Source organism: Canis lupus, chromosome 11, assembly GCF_011100685.1.
Source record: "Canis lupus familiaris isolate Mischka breed German Shepherd chromosome 11, alternate assembly UU_Cfam_GSD_1.0, whole genome shotgun sequence".
NCBI classification, from domain to species: Eukaryota; Metazoa; Chordata; class Mammalia; order Carnivora; family Canidae; genus Canis; species Canis lupus.
In genome coordinates, this window is record NC_049232.1 from 9,001,500 (window position 1) to 9,015,686 (window position 14,187).

Sequence of the window (14,187 nt, forward strand, 5' to 3'; positions counted from 1 at the left end):
GGTATCTGTCTTCTGGCATGTTTCATAAGACGGGTACAGCGTAGGAAGGAATTGAGATAACAGAATACAGTTACAATGGGCTTTTATTTCCAATTTGTATTTTGAGGCTTGGAAATGAGTTCTTGTTTGTTTTTGCATTGCAGTGAATGATTTAGGAGGAGACTTTAAGGGATTGGGTAAAGGCTCCTTTGCAGCTGCCGATAAGGTTGTTGAAGAAATACGAAGTAAAGGCGGAAAAGCTGTGGCCAACTATGGTATGATATTTGAAAGAGCTATACTGTTTCTTCCATTTTCCTTCAGCTACTGCTGTCGCTCGCTATTGCTCACGTTAGTGATCATTGAGCAAATGTCTCAGCATTCCAGTGTGAGTATGAGATTAGATTTTCACTGGGTCAGCCCAATCTGTTTGGCTATTTTATATAATATATGAGGTTTTTAAGAACTTTTGATATAGATAATTTCACAAGTCTTAACTTTCAGCCTGTTGTTTACTTAACATTTTATTAATAAAATCAGTAAATTATTTTATGATAAAATCAGTAAATTCTTAATGATTATTAATGATGTGACTATGAATATGCTCTTGTTCTTGAAAAACCCATTTTAGCTAAAAGGTTTTAGGTATTTCTACAGAATAACATTAGATTCTTCTTTTAAAAAATAGTTGTAGAGAAATCCTTGAAGTATTAGAGTGTAGGAAGTAAAATGCCCTTTTGTATCCAACCACCGAGTTCCCTTTTGCACAAGTAATCATTGTTGTATGTAACTTTCTTACCTTTGTAAAAACCTAAGAATCAAAGTTAGGCATTAAAAAGTAAACCACAAGGAAAACAGCATTTGATATATTGATTCTAATAGTATCTGTAAGGAACCTTCTCAAATAGATCCACTTTAAAAAGTAAGTGCTTACTGACTTTTCTGCAAATTAGATTGTTTTTATTAGCCAGTGGTAAAATTAGATTGCCAGTCACTTGATCTTGACATTTTAAAGGAAAGGAAATAGGATATGATTTGTTTTGAGGTTCTAGGGAATAATGAGACAGATATTTTAGTATCTTCTTACTGAAGAGCTACAAAAAATATTTTCAACTTTTTAAAAAAAATTCTGGAGTTAAATTTATTTTATAATGATAACAATTCCAGACTCTCCCCCTTCCTATCCCCCCAGTTCTGATATGCAATCCGTATCAATCAATCCAGATGCAGTTAGGAAAACCTCCTGTAGGTTTCCTTTTTTTTTTTTTTAAGATCTTATTTATGTAGTTTTGAGAGAGGGAGAGAGCACTTGAGTATGTGTGGGTGTGCTCATGAGGGGTGAGGTGAGGGGCAAAGGGAGAGGCAGATTCCCTGCTGAGCAGGGAGCCTGATGTGGGGACTCTCTCCCAGGCCCTGGGATCATGACCTGAGCCTAAGGCAGATGCTTAACCAAAGGCAGATATCAACTGAACCACTCAGGTACCCCTCCCTGTAGGTTTCCAAGTGTGAAGGTTTTAATACAAATAATTAAAGGCTTGCATAACCATTAGAGGGGCTGAGCAGGTTCATGTCAAGGAATCTGAATGACTGGGTCAGCCTGCAGCAGGCAGTTCCCACGGCTTACCTGGATATGCCAGCTCTCTTTCATCTGCACTCTGCTCCTAAGATTTGCCTGCATCTGCAGGCTTCTCCTCCTCCTCTGTTCTTTAGATGGGTGTCTATTTTTGGCAGATCTATCTCAGGACTTTATGGATCTCAAGGAAGAGGGAGTATGTTTCCTGGCTCCTCCCCCACTGATTGTACAGAACAGAGAGAGGCAGTGGGATGTTGATACCTGGCCATTTGACACACAACTCTGGGGATATGAGCCCTTCCCCTGGGCTGATGAGTAGAAGATAAGAAAGCCACTCTGTTTTGTGGAGCTTTACTTTTTGTACTTAGTATTGTACAAACAGTAGGTTTATTTCCGTATGTAGTTATATAGCATTGAACTTGCTTTTTCAAATTAAACATGTACCCCCTTTCCTTCCTTGTAAATTCTGATTAGCATCTTTAAAGGGAAATGCTAATGTGACTATAAAATTAAATACAAATTAAACAAAATTAAATACTCAGTTTGTCTGTCATACTAGTCACATCTCAAGGGCTCAGTGGACACTCGTGTATAGTGACTACTATATTATGATGGAAATAAGACATTTCCATCCTCACAGAAAGTTGTATTTTAGAGATAGTATTTGTCAAAATATTTTTTATTCCCCCCCCCCCTTTTTTTAAGTTCAAGAATTGTTTTAGGGGCTGCATTTCCTTTGTAACATTAAATCATCTATATTTTGATTTGTTATGTGCCTGCAATATAAATTTATTTTTGTGGAAATCTGTTGAGTGAATAGTATCTGTCATGTACTGTGCTCCACAGAGTTTAGAAGTTTTTTGTGAGGGATATTACTGATGTTTCATACTAATTTTCCATTCCTCCAGATTCAGTGGAAGCAGGAGAGAAGATTGTACGGACAGCACTAGAAGCTTTTGGAAGAATAGGTGATGTTTCTTTGTGTTTATGGCATTAACAGAGGAGCTCCTACCTTCCTAATAAAGTGTTTTTGATTTTATTTTTGTTTATAAAAAATTCCTTTTTTCTTTATAAGCAAGTTTTTCTTTATTCATTTTACATAGCCAAGTTTTTTGATTTAGTTTTTTTGATTTTGCAAACTAATTTTTTTACATTCCTTACCTCATTCCATAAAAGGCTTGAGGTGGCATTTTTTATGCAAAACTATGTTGAGTTTGTTTTACGTTTTTTTGGTCTTAAAAACTTTAAGAAAGTTATAAGCATTTTCTAAGTTTCTTATACGTGATAATTGAATTATGCCCCAAATATGTTTATAAAATAAATATTTTGGCAATAGAGGACCCCATGGAATCTTTTAGATAATTATGATTTAAATCATAAGGATTCAGTATCTTGTGAATTAGTTAATAATTAATTAATTAGTTATTTTATAAATTAAAATAAAAATCTTTAGTTTTGAGAAGGATTTCAAATGTGTTGTTTAGTTTATTCCTCTCTAGATAATCTTTCTGGTTTAGTTCCACATGTTCTTAGTAAAAGATTATTGAGCTACTACAGGGAAACATTCCTGCAGAGAAGCCCAACATGTTTACATTCTGGAAAACATTAATTTTTATAATTTGAATGTGCTCTCCCCCCCTTTATTTTGTCTAGTAGATTTGTTTTTCTGGTTATGCTGTGTTGAGCTTATAAGGGACTTGTTCATTTGACAGAGGGATAAAGGTCACAAAGATACGAAGTTATAGGGTAAGAACAGCCACAAGATAATGGTTGAACCTTAAAAAACATTGTTTTTTTTTTTTAATAGTAAGAATACAGTTATGTATTAAGAAAGGCCATCAGTTTCTTTTTTTAAAAAAAATTTTTTTTAAAAATTTATTTATGATAGTCACACAGATAGAGAGAGAGGGGGGGCGGGGGGCAGAGGGAGAAGCAGGCTCCATGCACCGGGAGCCTGATGTGGGATTCGATCCCGGGTCTCCAAGATCGTGCCCTGGGCCAAAGGCAGGCGCCAAACTGCTGCGCCACCCAGGGATCCCAGGCCATCAGTTTCTAAAAATAGTTTCCTTCCTGGAATTTTGATGCTTGAGTGGCAAAGAAAAATCTTTTATACTTTTAACTTTCTGAGTGAATTCTGAGGTTAAATGTGGCTTATGGTTACCAGTGAATGCTAAGAACCTAAGAGTTGAGCAACAGCTGATTATATAAATAGAATTTTGGCAGAAGGTGGAGGTGGAAATATTTACATATGTAAGTTTGAGAGGAAAGCCCTGACATGATGAGAAACTTGTGAATCAGAGGGTTTTTTTGTTGTTGTTGTTTGCTTTTGTTTTTTTTTTCTCTGATAGCAAAAATTTTATAGAATTTTGTTCTGATAGCACTGTTTTGCTATTATTATTTACTTTTCCATGAGGGAGAAAAAGCCAAATTTTGAAAGAAATATGAGTTGTAAGCCAATGCAAATTAATATACTTGCTTTTATGTTTGTGACTTGAATTTTTTTATATTGTAGATGTTGTGGTCAACAATGCTGGGTGAGTATCTCTTTTTTTCATTTTGGGTAAAATAATGTGCATGCAAAGTTTTTGGTGAGTTTTTAAAGTGGATACTCCTTCCCTGTCTAACCTGTATGATACTGTTTTTAGAATTCTGAGGGACAGTTCTTTTGGTAGAATAAGCGATGAAGATTGGGGTAAGTTGTTTGTAACATATGTCTCTGTGGAGCCTAGCTATTCCTTTAGCCTTTTAATATTTGAGAAATTTGTACATTTAAGGAAAAGCTTACTTCTACTTACTTTTGCTTCTGTTAATGTAGATGATGAGCATGATGAATACTAAGCTTTACAACTGAAAATGACAACAGTTGGAAGTAGCCTATTTTCTTTTAACATTTTATAAATGAAAAAATTTTAAGCCATTTGGCAGAAATTACCTGAAAGGATTTTGCGTCTTTCAATTCTTTTCTCCCTTTTTTCTTCTTGAGAAGTTGTTAGCATTTTCTAGCCATATTAACTCTTTCTAACAGTCTTCAACCTGCTTAGTTCCCTGTGCATTCTTATTTCAAGAGCAAGATCAGGATATGGAAGGGAGTCTGGGGCACTGAAAATGTTGGAGATCTGAGAACTGGGTGGGAATACCTTAGATGTTTCTCCTGTGTAGGGGAACATCCCATTAGGAATGCCACATTGGGAAGATTGAGTTTTGATAATGAGCAAATCACTTTTTTTTGGTTTGTTTGCTCTTTATGCCTTTACTTTCATGGCCATCAGAACTATAACAAACAATGGTGGCTGGAAGTGTAGGAGACGTGGGAGCTGAGGTGAGTTACGTCACTGTGGATGGAGTGATGGAGTGTGCTTCTAGGATGTACTGCCAGAAGTTCTTTGGGAAGAAGCAAAGCATCTTTGTGATTTGTTATTAAAGGGCTCTTAATTTCCTCTTTTTGCTTTAACAACTGGGGTAAGAAAGAAGTGGAGAAAGAAAGGATTTGCTGGCAAAGTAGGATTATGTTCTTGACCCCCTTTCAGCTCTGGTGAGGCTGGGTCGTTTCCACTCCTGGCTCACCACTCCTAACCACCCGGCTACCTTTACCTTTTTTTAGTTTTTCTTTTTAAGTTCATTTTTTCACTTTTGTATTCTTCTAATATACCTATGAAAACATTTGTTGAGGTTCTAGCCTGAAACAAAAATTAATAACAGTGATAATTAAAAATAAAATTAAATCTAGAGTTGTTTATCTATCTGAATCATTTCCCAGGTTGTCTGTTCATCTCTTTAAAAACAGATGGGCCCCACCGCCCAATCTTCCCCCCCCCCCACCATCCTTCCCTCCCTTCCTCTCCCCCTGCCTTGATTCCTCCCTCTCTCCCTCTATTTTCTGATCCTCCTCTGCCCCATCGCATCTGCAATTTACCCTGGTAAAAATAGGGATATAGGGACATAGTGAGTAACTGGCAAACATTTCTTGACAGTGAACCGTGTAGGTCATGATTATGTTTTTTAGAATTTTTATTTATTTCATTAAAAAAACTTTCATTATTGAAGAATGGTTGACATGCAATATTATATTATTTTCAAGTGCACAACATAGTGATTCAACAATTGTATACATTACACTTTTTTTTTTTTTTTTACATTTTAACTAATGTTTGTGTTCAGTCCCAATTGTATGTATAAAATTTTCGGATGTTTGTATTAGTGGATTCTTTTTTATAAATTAGACATAAAGATAGCGTTGTATTTAGATGTGTAGAGGGATTACAATAATTTTATCACAAATTATAAGGAGAATGGGTATGGACGTATGGACTATTGATTGGTTACATAATTGGGACAAAAGCAAAAATGGTTATTCAGAGCAGCAATATGACAGTAGTTGATTTTGAATGCTCAATATAAAGTGAACATCTTTGTATAAATAAATTATATTGTATAAATAAATCATTTATACAAAATATTGTATGTATAAATCATTTCTTATATTGATTTTGCCTCTCTAATTTTTGACAAAATATATAATCAAAATAATTTATTGTTTTAGATATAATCCACAGAGTCCATTTGCGAGGCTCATTCCAAGTGACCCGGGCAGCTTGGAATCATATGAAGAAACAAAAGTTTGGAAGGTAGAGTTGTGTGTGGCTGTCGGGGGCAGGGGGCGGGGCATTGGACAGACTGTGTGTGGGCCCTTGTGTGCAGGGAAAGATAAGTGCTCTGATTTGAGGAAGATCTCTTCACACACATGCGCAGGCTTTTATTGAACTCTTGGCCTGAACCCTCTTATTACATTGGTGTCATTTAGTCACAGATTAGCTGAGCTGGCCAACTTTATATTTATATTTTATAAATATAAATATAAATAAATATAATATAATAATTTATATAATATGATATAATATAATATAAATATATTTATATTTCTTTTTACCTCCTACTTTTCATTATGAATGGATTTCCTGGAGTTCTCTGATATTTTAGCAGTAGAAACTTTGAGGATTCAGCTGTACTTTTATTCTGTAATTGAAGTATCATTCTGTATCCACTGACCAGCTGAGGAGAGATGAACACTGTCCAGCTTGCTAGTACTGTCCAACATGAGTTGGTCTTTATAAACTGTTTGGGAGCTGTAGGACTGTGGCTGTGTCTGTGTGAGTGACTTGGAATGGGGCAGAGCCAGGAGGGGGCTCCATGGACTCTGTCAGGGTCCTTCCTGTTAACCTTGGGTTCACACACATCTACTACCACTGAGTTGTTTGTGATACCTGTTCCTATTGGAGAGTTCTAGTTTCTCCTCTCAAAGTTACTGAAAATAAATGATATGAATTGTTTTACTTGGTCTACTCAGTAGGGTGAGATGGGTCACATTTTGGAGATGGCATTGTTTGAATATGAGGGATTTAATATTATCCAGAAAGAGAGGGGCAAAGTAATGAGAACTAAAGAATTAGAACTAATTTTTCTGTTTCTTACGATAATTTTAACTTGTTGCCACTTTATTTCATGTTTATAAATATTTATTGTTTTCTGTAGATAATGAACATACATTCCTGTATTTGAATTTATTTGATCCCAATCAGGGATTCTTTTTAAAATAGTTAAATCTTGTAGCTGAATTTTTTTTTTTTTTAAAGATTCTATTTTTTCATGAGAGACACAGAGAGAGAGACAGAGACATAAGCAGAGAGAAGCAGGCTCCATGCAGGGAGCCCAATGCGGGACTCAATTCCAGGTCTCCAGGATCATGCCCTGGGCTGAAGGCAGACGCCCAACCACCAAGCCACCCAGGTGTCTCTTGTAGCTGAATTTTGAGAATTATTTTTATTATTATTTTGCATGTGTAAGTGATGACTGTAGGAACCTAATGACAGTATAACAGTCATTGCTTTTGACGGATGTAATATTATGGGAAAAGAATAAAAGGCTTAGAGTTGCAGTGTTATCAAAACATGGAAGAGAGATTTTGAGAGATTGATTTTCCTTTTAGGATTGTTATGACTTCATCAGCTTCAGGAATATATGGAAACTTTGGCCAGGCCAGTTACAGTGCTGCAAAGCTGGGTCTTCTGGGCTTTTCAAATACCCTTGCAATTGAAGGCAAGACAAGCAACATTCATTGTAACACCATTGCTCCTACTGCTGGATCACGGATGACCCAAACCGTTATGGCTGAAGGTAAGTAGCTTAGATTTTTTAAATGCTCTGAGCCACAAATCTGCAGAATGAGCTCTGTAAAAGTATTTCATTTTCTGATGGCGAGTGATATTGAGCATTTTTTCATGTGTCTGTTGGCCATCTGTATGTTGTCTTTGGAAAAATGTGTGTTTATTTCTTCTGCCCATTTCTGGATTAGATTGTTTTTTTTTGGGTGTTGAATTTGGTAAGTTCTTTATAGATTTTTGGATACAAGCCCATTGTCTGATATGTCATTTGCAAATATCTTCTTCCATTCTGTTGGTTGTCTTTGGTTTTGTTGACTATTTCCTTTGTTGTGTAAAAGCTTTCTATCCTGATGAAGTCACAGTAGTTCATTTTTCCCTTTGTTTCCCTTACCTTTGGAGATGTGTCTAGTAAGAAGTTGCTGTGTTCATAAAGGTTGCTGCCTGTGTTCTCCTCTAGGATTTTGATGGATTCCTGTCTCACATTTAGGTTCTTCGTCCATTTTGAGTCTATTTTTGTGTATGGTATGAGGAAATGGTCCAGTTTCATTCTTCTGCATGTGGTTGTACAATTTTCCAACACTATTTGTTGAAAAGACATTTTTCCATTGGCTAGTTTTTCCTGCTTTGTTGAAGAGGATTTGGCCATGGAGTTGAGGGTCCATTTCTGTGTTCTCTATTCTGTTCCATTGATCTATGTGTCTGTTTTTGTGCCAGTATCGTACTGTCTTGATGATTACAGCATTGTAATAGTACTTGAAATCCAGAATTATGATGCTGCCAGCATTGGTTTTCTTTTTCAACATTCCCCTGGCTATTCGGGGCCTTTTCCGGTTCCATACAAATTTTAGGATTATTTATTCCACCTCTGTGAAATAAGTTGATGGTATTTTGATAGGAATTGCATTGAATATATAGACTCCTTTAGGTAGCATAGACATTTTAACAATATTTCTTCTTCCATTCATGGAAGAAGCATGGAACATTTTTCCCTTTCTTTGTGTCTTCTTCAATTTCTTTCATGAGTGTCCTGTAGTTTTCTGAGTTTCTGTAGTTTTCTGTAGTTCTGTAGTTTTCTGTAGTTTTCTGATCCTTTACCTCTTTGGTATCTTCTGGTTTTGGGTGCATTTGTAAATGGGATAGACTCCTTAATTTCTCTTTCTTCAGTCTCATTGTTAGTGTATAGAAATGCAACTGACTTCCATGTATTGATTTTGTATCCTACCATTCTGCTGAATTCCTGTATGACTTCTAGCAATTTTGAGGTGGAGTCTTGGGTTTTCCATGTACATTATCATGTCATCTACAAATAGTGCGAGTTTGACTTCTTTGTCAGTTCGGATGCCTTTTATTTCTTTTTGTTGTCTGATTGCTGAGGCTAGGACTTCTAGCACTATGTTGAATAGCAGTGGTGAGAGTGGACATCCCTGCTGTGTTACCCTGAGGAAAGGTTCTCAGGTTTTCCCCCATTGAGAATGATACTTGCTGTGGGCTTTTCATAGATGGCTTTTATGATATTGAAGTATGTTCCCTCTATCCCTACACTGTGAAGAGTTTTAATTAAGAAAGGATGCTATATTTTGTCAAATGCTTTTTTTTTTTTTGCATCTATTGAGAGGTTTGAATATGGTTCTTGTCCTTTCTTTTATTAATAGTGTGTTTACATTGAATGATTTGTAGATGTTGAACCACTCTTGCAGCTTAGTAATAAATGCCACTCGGTCATGGTGATAATCCTTTTAATGTATTGCTGGATCCTACTGGCTAGTATCTTGGTGAGAATTTTGGCATCTATGTTCATTCAGGCATATTGGTCTGTAATTCTCCTTTTTGGTGGAGTCTTTGTCTGGTTTTGGGATCAGGGTAATGCTGGCCTCATAGAACAGGTTCGGAAATTTTCCTTCTATTTCCGATTTCTTTGAAGTAACTTCAGAATAGGTAGTAATTCTTCTTTAAATGTTTGGTAGAATTCCCCTGGGAAGCCATCTGGCCCTGTACTGTTTTTTGTTGGGAAATTTTTGATGACTGCTTCAGTTTCTGTGCTGATTATATAGGTCTGTTCAAGTTTTCTATTTCTTCCTGTTTCAGTTTTGGTAGTTTATACGTCTCTAGGAATGCATCCATTTTTTCCAGATTGCCTAATTTGTTGGCATATAGTTGCCCATAATATGCTCTTAAAATTGTGTGTATTTCTTCTGTATTGATTGTGATCTTTCCTCTTTCATACATGATTATATTTACTTGGGTCCTTTCTTTTTCTTTTTGATAAGTCTGGCCAGGGGTTTATCAATCTTATTAATTCTTTTTTTTTTTAAAGATTTTATGAGACACAGAGAAAGAGAGAGGAGAGAGGCAGAGACACAGGCAGAGGGAGAAGCAGGCTCCATGCAGGGAGCCTGTTGCAGGACTCGATCCCAGGGCTCCAGGATCATGCCCTGGGCCAAAGGCAGGCGCTAAACCCTAAGCCACCCAGGATCCCCTTATTAATTCTTTCAAAGAACCAGTCCTTAGTTTTGTTAATCTGTTCTACTGGTTTTTTTTGGGTCTATTTCTTTGATTTCTGCTCTATTCTTTATTATTTCTTTTCTTCTGCTGGATTTAGGCTTTATTTGCTGTTTTTTCTCCAGCTCCTTCAGGTATAAGGAGACCTTGTTTGAGACCTTTCTCATTTCTTTTTTTTTTTTTTTTTTTTTTTTTTTTTTTTTTTTTTTTACCTTTCTCATTTCTTGAGAAAGGTTTATATACTTCCCTCTTAGGACTGCCTTTGCTGCATCCCAGAGGTTTTGAATAGTTGTGCTTTCATTTTCATTTATTTCCATGAATTTGAAATTCTTTAATTTCCTTGACTCTTAAGTAGGATAGTAGGATGCTCTTTAGCCTGCATGTATTTGAGTTCTTTTCAAATTACCTCTTGTGATTGAGTTTCAGTTTCAAAGCATTGTGGTCTGAAAATATGCAGGGAATGATACCAGTTTTTTGGTACTGTTGAGACCTGGTTTGTGACCCAGTATGTGATCTATTCCGGAGAATGTTTCATGTGCACTTGAGAAGAATGTGTATTCTGTTGGTTTAGTATGGAATGCTCTGAATGTTATCTGTGAAGTCCATCTGGTCCAGTGTGTCATTCAAAGCCCTTGTTTCCTTGTTGATCTGCTTATATGATCTGTCCATTGCAGTGAGTGGGGTATTAAAGTCCTCTACTATTATTGTATTATGGATGTATGTGTTTCTTTAATTTTGTTATTACTTTGTTTATATAATTGGCTGCTTCCAAGTTAGGGGTATAGATATTTGTATAATTGTTAGATCTTCTTGTGGATGGACCCTTTAATTATGATATAGTATCCTTCCTCATCTCTTACTACAATCTTTGGTTTAAAATTTAATTTGTCTAATATATGGGTTGCCACCTGAGCTGTCTTTTGATGTCCATTAGCATGATAAATGGTTTTCTACCCCTCAGTTGATTTTTTTTTTAAGATTTTATTTATTTATTCATGAGATAGAGAGAGAGAGAGAGAGAGGCAGGCACAGACACAGGCAGAGGGAGAAGAAGCAGGCATCACACACGGAGCCCAACATGGGACCCGATCTCGGGACTCCAGGGTAACACCCTGGACTGAAGGCGGTGCTAAACTGCTGAGCCACTCGGGCTGCTCAACCCCTTTAAAACTGGATGTGTCTTTGTGTCTAAAATGAATTTCTTGCCCACTGCATATAGATGATTCTTGCTTTTTTATCCATTCTGATACTCTGTGTCTTTTGATTGGGATATTTAGCCCATTTACATTCAGAGTAACTATTGAAAGTTAGGAATTTAGTGCCATTTATTACTTGTACAGCCCTATTTCTGTATATTGTCTCTGTTCCTTTCTGATCTGTGTTACTTTTGGACTCTCTCTTTGCTTGAAGGATCCTGTATAATATTTCTTGTAGAGCTAGTTTGGTGATCACAAATACTTTTAGTTTCTGTTTGTCCTGGAAGCTTTTTATCTCTCCTTCTATTTTGAATGAGGTCCTAGCTGTATAAAGTATTCTTGGCTGCATGTTTTTCTCATTTAGCACCCTGAATATATCATGCCAGTCCTTCCTGCCCTGCCAGGTCTCTTTGGATAGGTCTGCTGCCTCTCTGATGTTTCAACCTTCTTGGGTTGTGGATCTCTTGTCATGAGCTGCTCTCAGGATTTTTCTCTTTGTCTCTGAGGTTTGCAAGTTTCACTGTTGCATGTTGGTGTGTTGATCTATTTTTACAGATTTCCAGGGGGGTCCTCTGTGCCTCCTGGACTTGGATGCCTGTTTGCTTCCTCAGATTAGGGAAGGTCTCTGATATAATTCCCTCAATATATATTCTGCCCCCCCTTTTCTCTTTCTCTGGGATCCCAGTTATTCTAATATTGTTTTGTGTTATGGTATCACTTATCTCTCAAATTTTCCCCTCATGATCCAATCGTTGTTTATCTGTCTTTTTCTCAGGTTCTTTATTCTCCATCATTTTGTCTTCTAGGTCACGAATTCTCTCTTCTGTGTCATTTCTCCTAGAAGTTAGAGCCTCCGTTTTTTATTACATCTTATTAATAGCCTTTTTGATTTCGACTTGATTAGACATTAGTTTTTTTTATTTTTCCAGAAAGGGATTCTCTAGTCTCTTCTGTGCTTTTTTCAAGCCCTGCTAGTATCTTTATAATTGTCATTCTGAATTTTAATTACAACATCTTATTTATGTCCATACTGATTAGGTCCTTGACAGTCACTGCTGCCTCTTGTTCTCTTTTTTAAAGTGTATTTTTTCATCTTGTCATTCCATCCAGAGAAGAATAGATGAATGAGAGAACAAAATACTAAAATGGGAACAACAACCCCAGAGAAATATATACTATAAACAAATCAGAAGAGACCCAAAACCGAAAAAAAAGGAAAGAAAAAAATATTAAAAAAAGAGAAGATAAAAAAAAAAAAAAAAAAAAAAAAGAAGAAAATCGATTAGACAGGTGAACAGAATAGAGCAATACATTGGGTTCTGTGTGTATTTTGGTTCATTTATTAGAAAACTAGATCCCAAAATTGTAACAAAAAGAAAACTTCTATATGTAAAAAAAAAAAAAAAAAAGGTAAATACAATGAAAGGATAGAAGAACTAAAAATGAAAATTAAATATTAACAAAAAGAGCCAATAAAATAAATTTGTAAAAAAGGAAAGAAAAAAATTAAAATGGAAAGACTGAAGAATCAAAAAAAAAAAAAACAACAACAAAAAAACCCCCAAACCATTGAATTCTATATACTATTTCCCCTAGTGCTGGAGTTCTGTAGTTCTCTACTATTGGTAAACTTGGTCTTGGCTGGATGTCCTTGCTGATTTTCTGGCAGAGGGACCTGTTGCCTGGATTCTCAAGTGTCTTTGCCCCCCGGGGGAATTGTACCTTGCCAAGGTGGCCATCCTAAGTAATCTGCTCTGGATTGCTTTAGGTTTCTTTTGTTCCCTGAAGGCTTCCCATGCCTGTTTAGAGGATGAGAGTGAAAGTGGTGGGCTCCCAATCTCCAGCCCTGGAGCTCAAAACTCGGATCCCTACTTCTCTGCGCCCTCAGGGAAAAGCAGTCCGTCACTACTGTCTCCCTTATCTCCATCCACACTCTGTGCTCCCCCAGCCAGAGAACACTTCTATCTCAGGACATAACCTCCTATCGAGTCCCCAGATCCTGCAGACCTCTTTGGTTTGCACGAATGCCACTTCTCCTGGGAGAGGAAGGGGGTTCTCACCAGTTCTGCTGCTTGCTGGGCCTCTGCTTGGAGAGTGGTCATGCCAACTGTGCCCTGGTTCCTGGATTATGGCAACCCTGAGCTGAGAGCCCCCTCCTGGGTTTGTTGACTACAGCTGGCTTCCGTGATCCGATGCCTGGGAACTCTGCCATCCTCAGGCACCCCTAGTCTTCCTGTGACCCCGGGGATCCTGAGACCATGCTGTCCCACTGAGGATTCCACCCCACTTTTGCTGCCTGAGCACCTTTCAGGCAGGAACATCCCTCACTGGAGCACACTTCGAAAAGTTCTCATTTTGTGCTCCACTGCTATGTCACTTTACAGTAGCCGGCTTCCAGGGGCTCCCTCCCCCGCCAAGTCTATCTTACTGTAGTTTTCCTCGGATTCACTTCTCTGTACCTATCTTGCAGAAGATGGTCGCTTTTCTATTGTAGACTTGCAGCTATTATTTTCTTAGTTCTATGGTTGAGTTCACAGGTGTTAAGAATGCTTTAATAGCTATCTAGCTGAATTCCTGAGACCAGATGAAACTAAGGTCTCCTACTCCTCCACTGCTGCCATCTTGGACTTGCAGCTGACCATGTTTCACCTCTTCATCCTCTCCTCTTCTTCCTGAATGTCAGCCAGGGCTGAGGTTCATTTCTTTTTATCATTGTATAATATTCCCTGGTATGGAGGGACCACAATTTATTTATTCACTGAATGAGAAACATTGTAGTTGTTTC

The 14,187-nt window shown here is 37.1% G+C and overlaps 1 protein-coding gene across 4 annotated transcripts in view; it reads left to right on the top strand.

Annotated features, from left to right (window-relative positions):
* HSD17B4 (hydroxysteroid 17-beta dehydrogenase 4) overlaps positions 1–14,187 on the top strand; it is a 93,478-nt gene that overhangs the window by 12,672 nt on the left and 66,619 nt on the right. For 3 of the 4 annotated variants that reach the window (XM_038551877.1, XM_038551879.1, XM_038551876.1), the window contains exons 3-8: positions 144–254; positions 2,458–2,517; positions 4,062–4,083; positions 4,195–4,241; positions 6,090–6,174; positions 7,533–7,720. In XM_038551877.1, coding sequence (XP_038407805.1) covers positions 144–254; positions 2,458–2,517; positions 4,062–4,083; positions 4,195–4,241; positions 6,090–6,174; positions 7,533–7,720 — 513 coding nt within the window. The remainder of the gene's footprint in view (positions 1–143; positions 255–2,457; positions 2,518–4,061; positions 4,084–4,194; positions 4,242–6,089; positions 6,175–7,532; positions 7,721–14,187) is intronic. The other variant, XM_038551878.1, reaches the window with a different exon arrangement.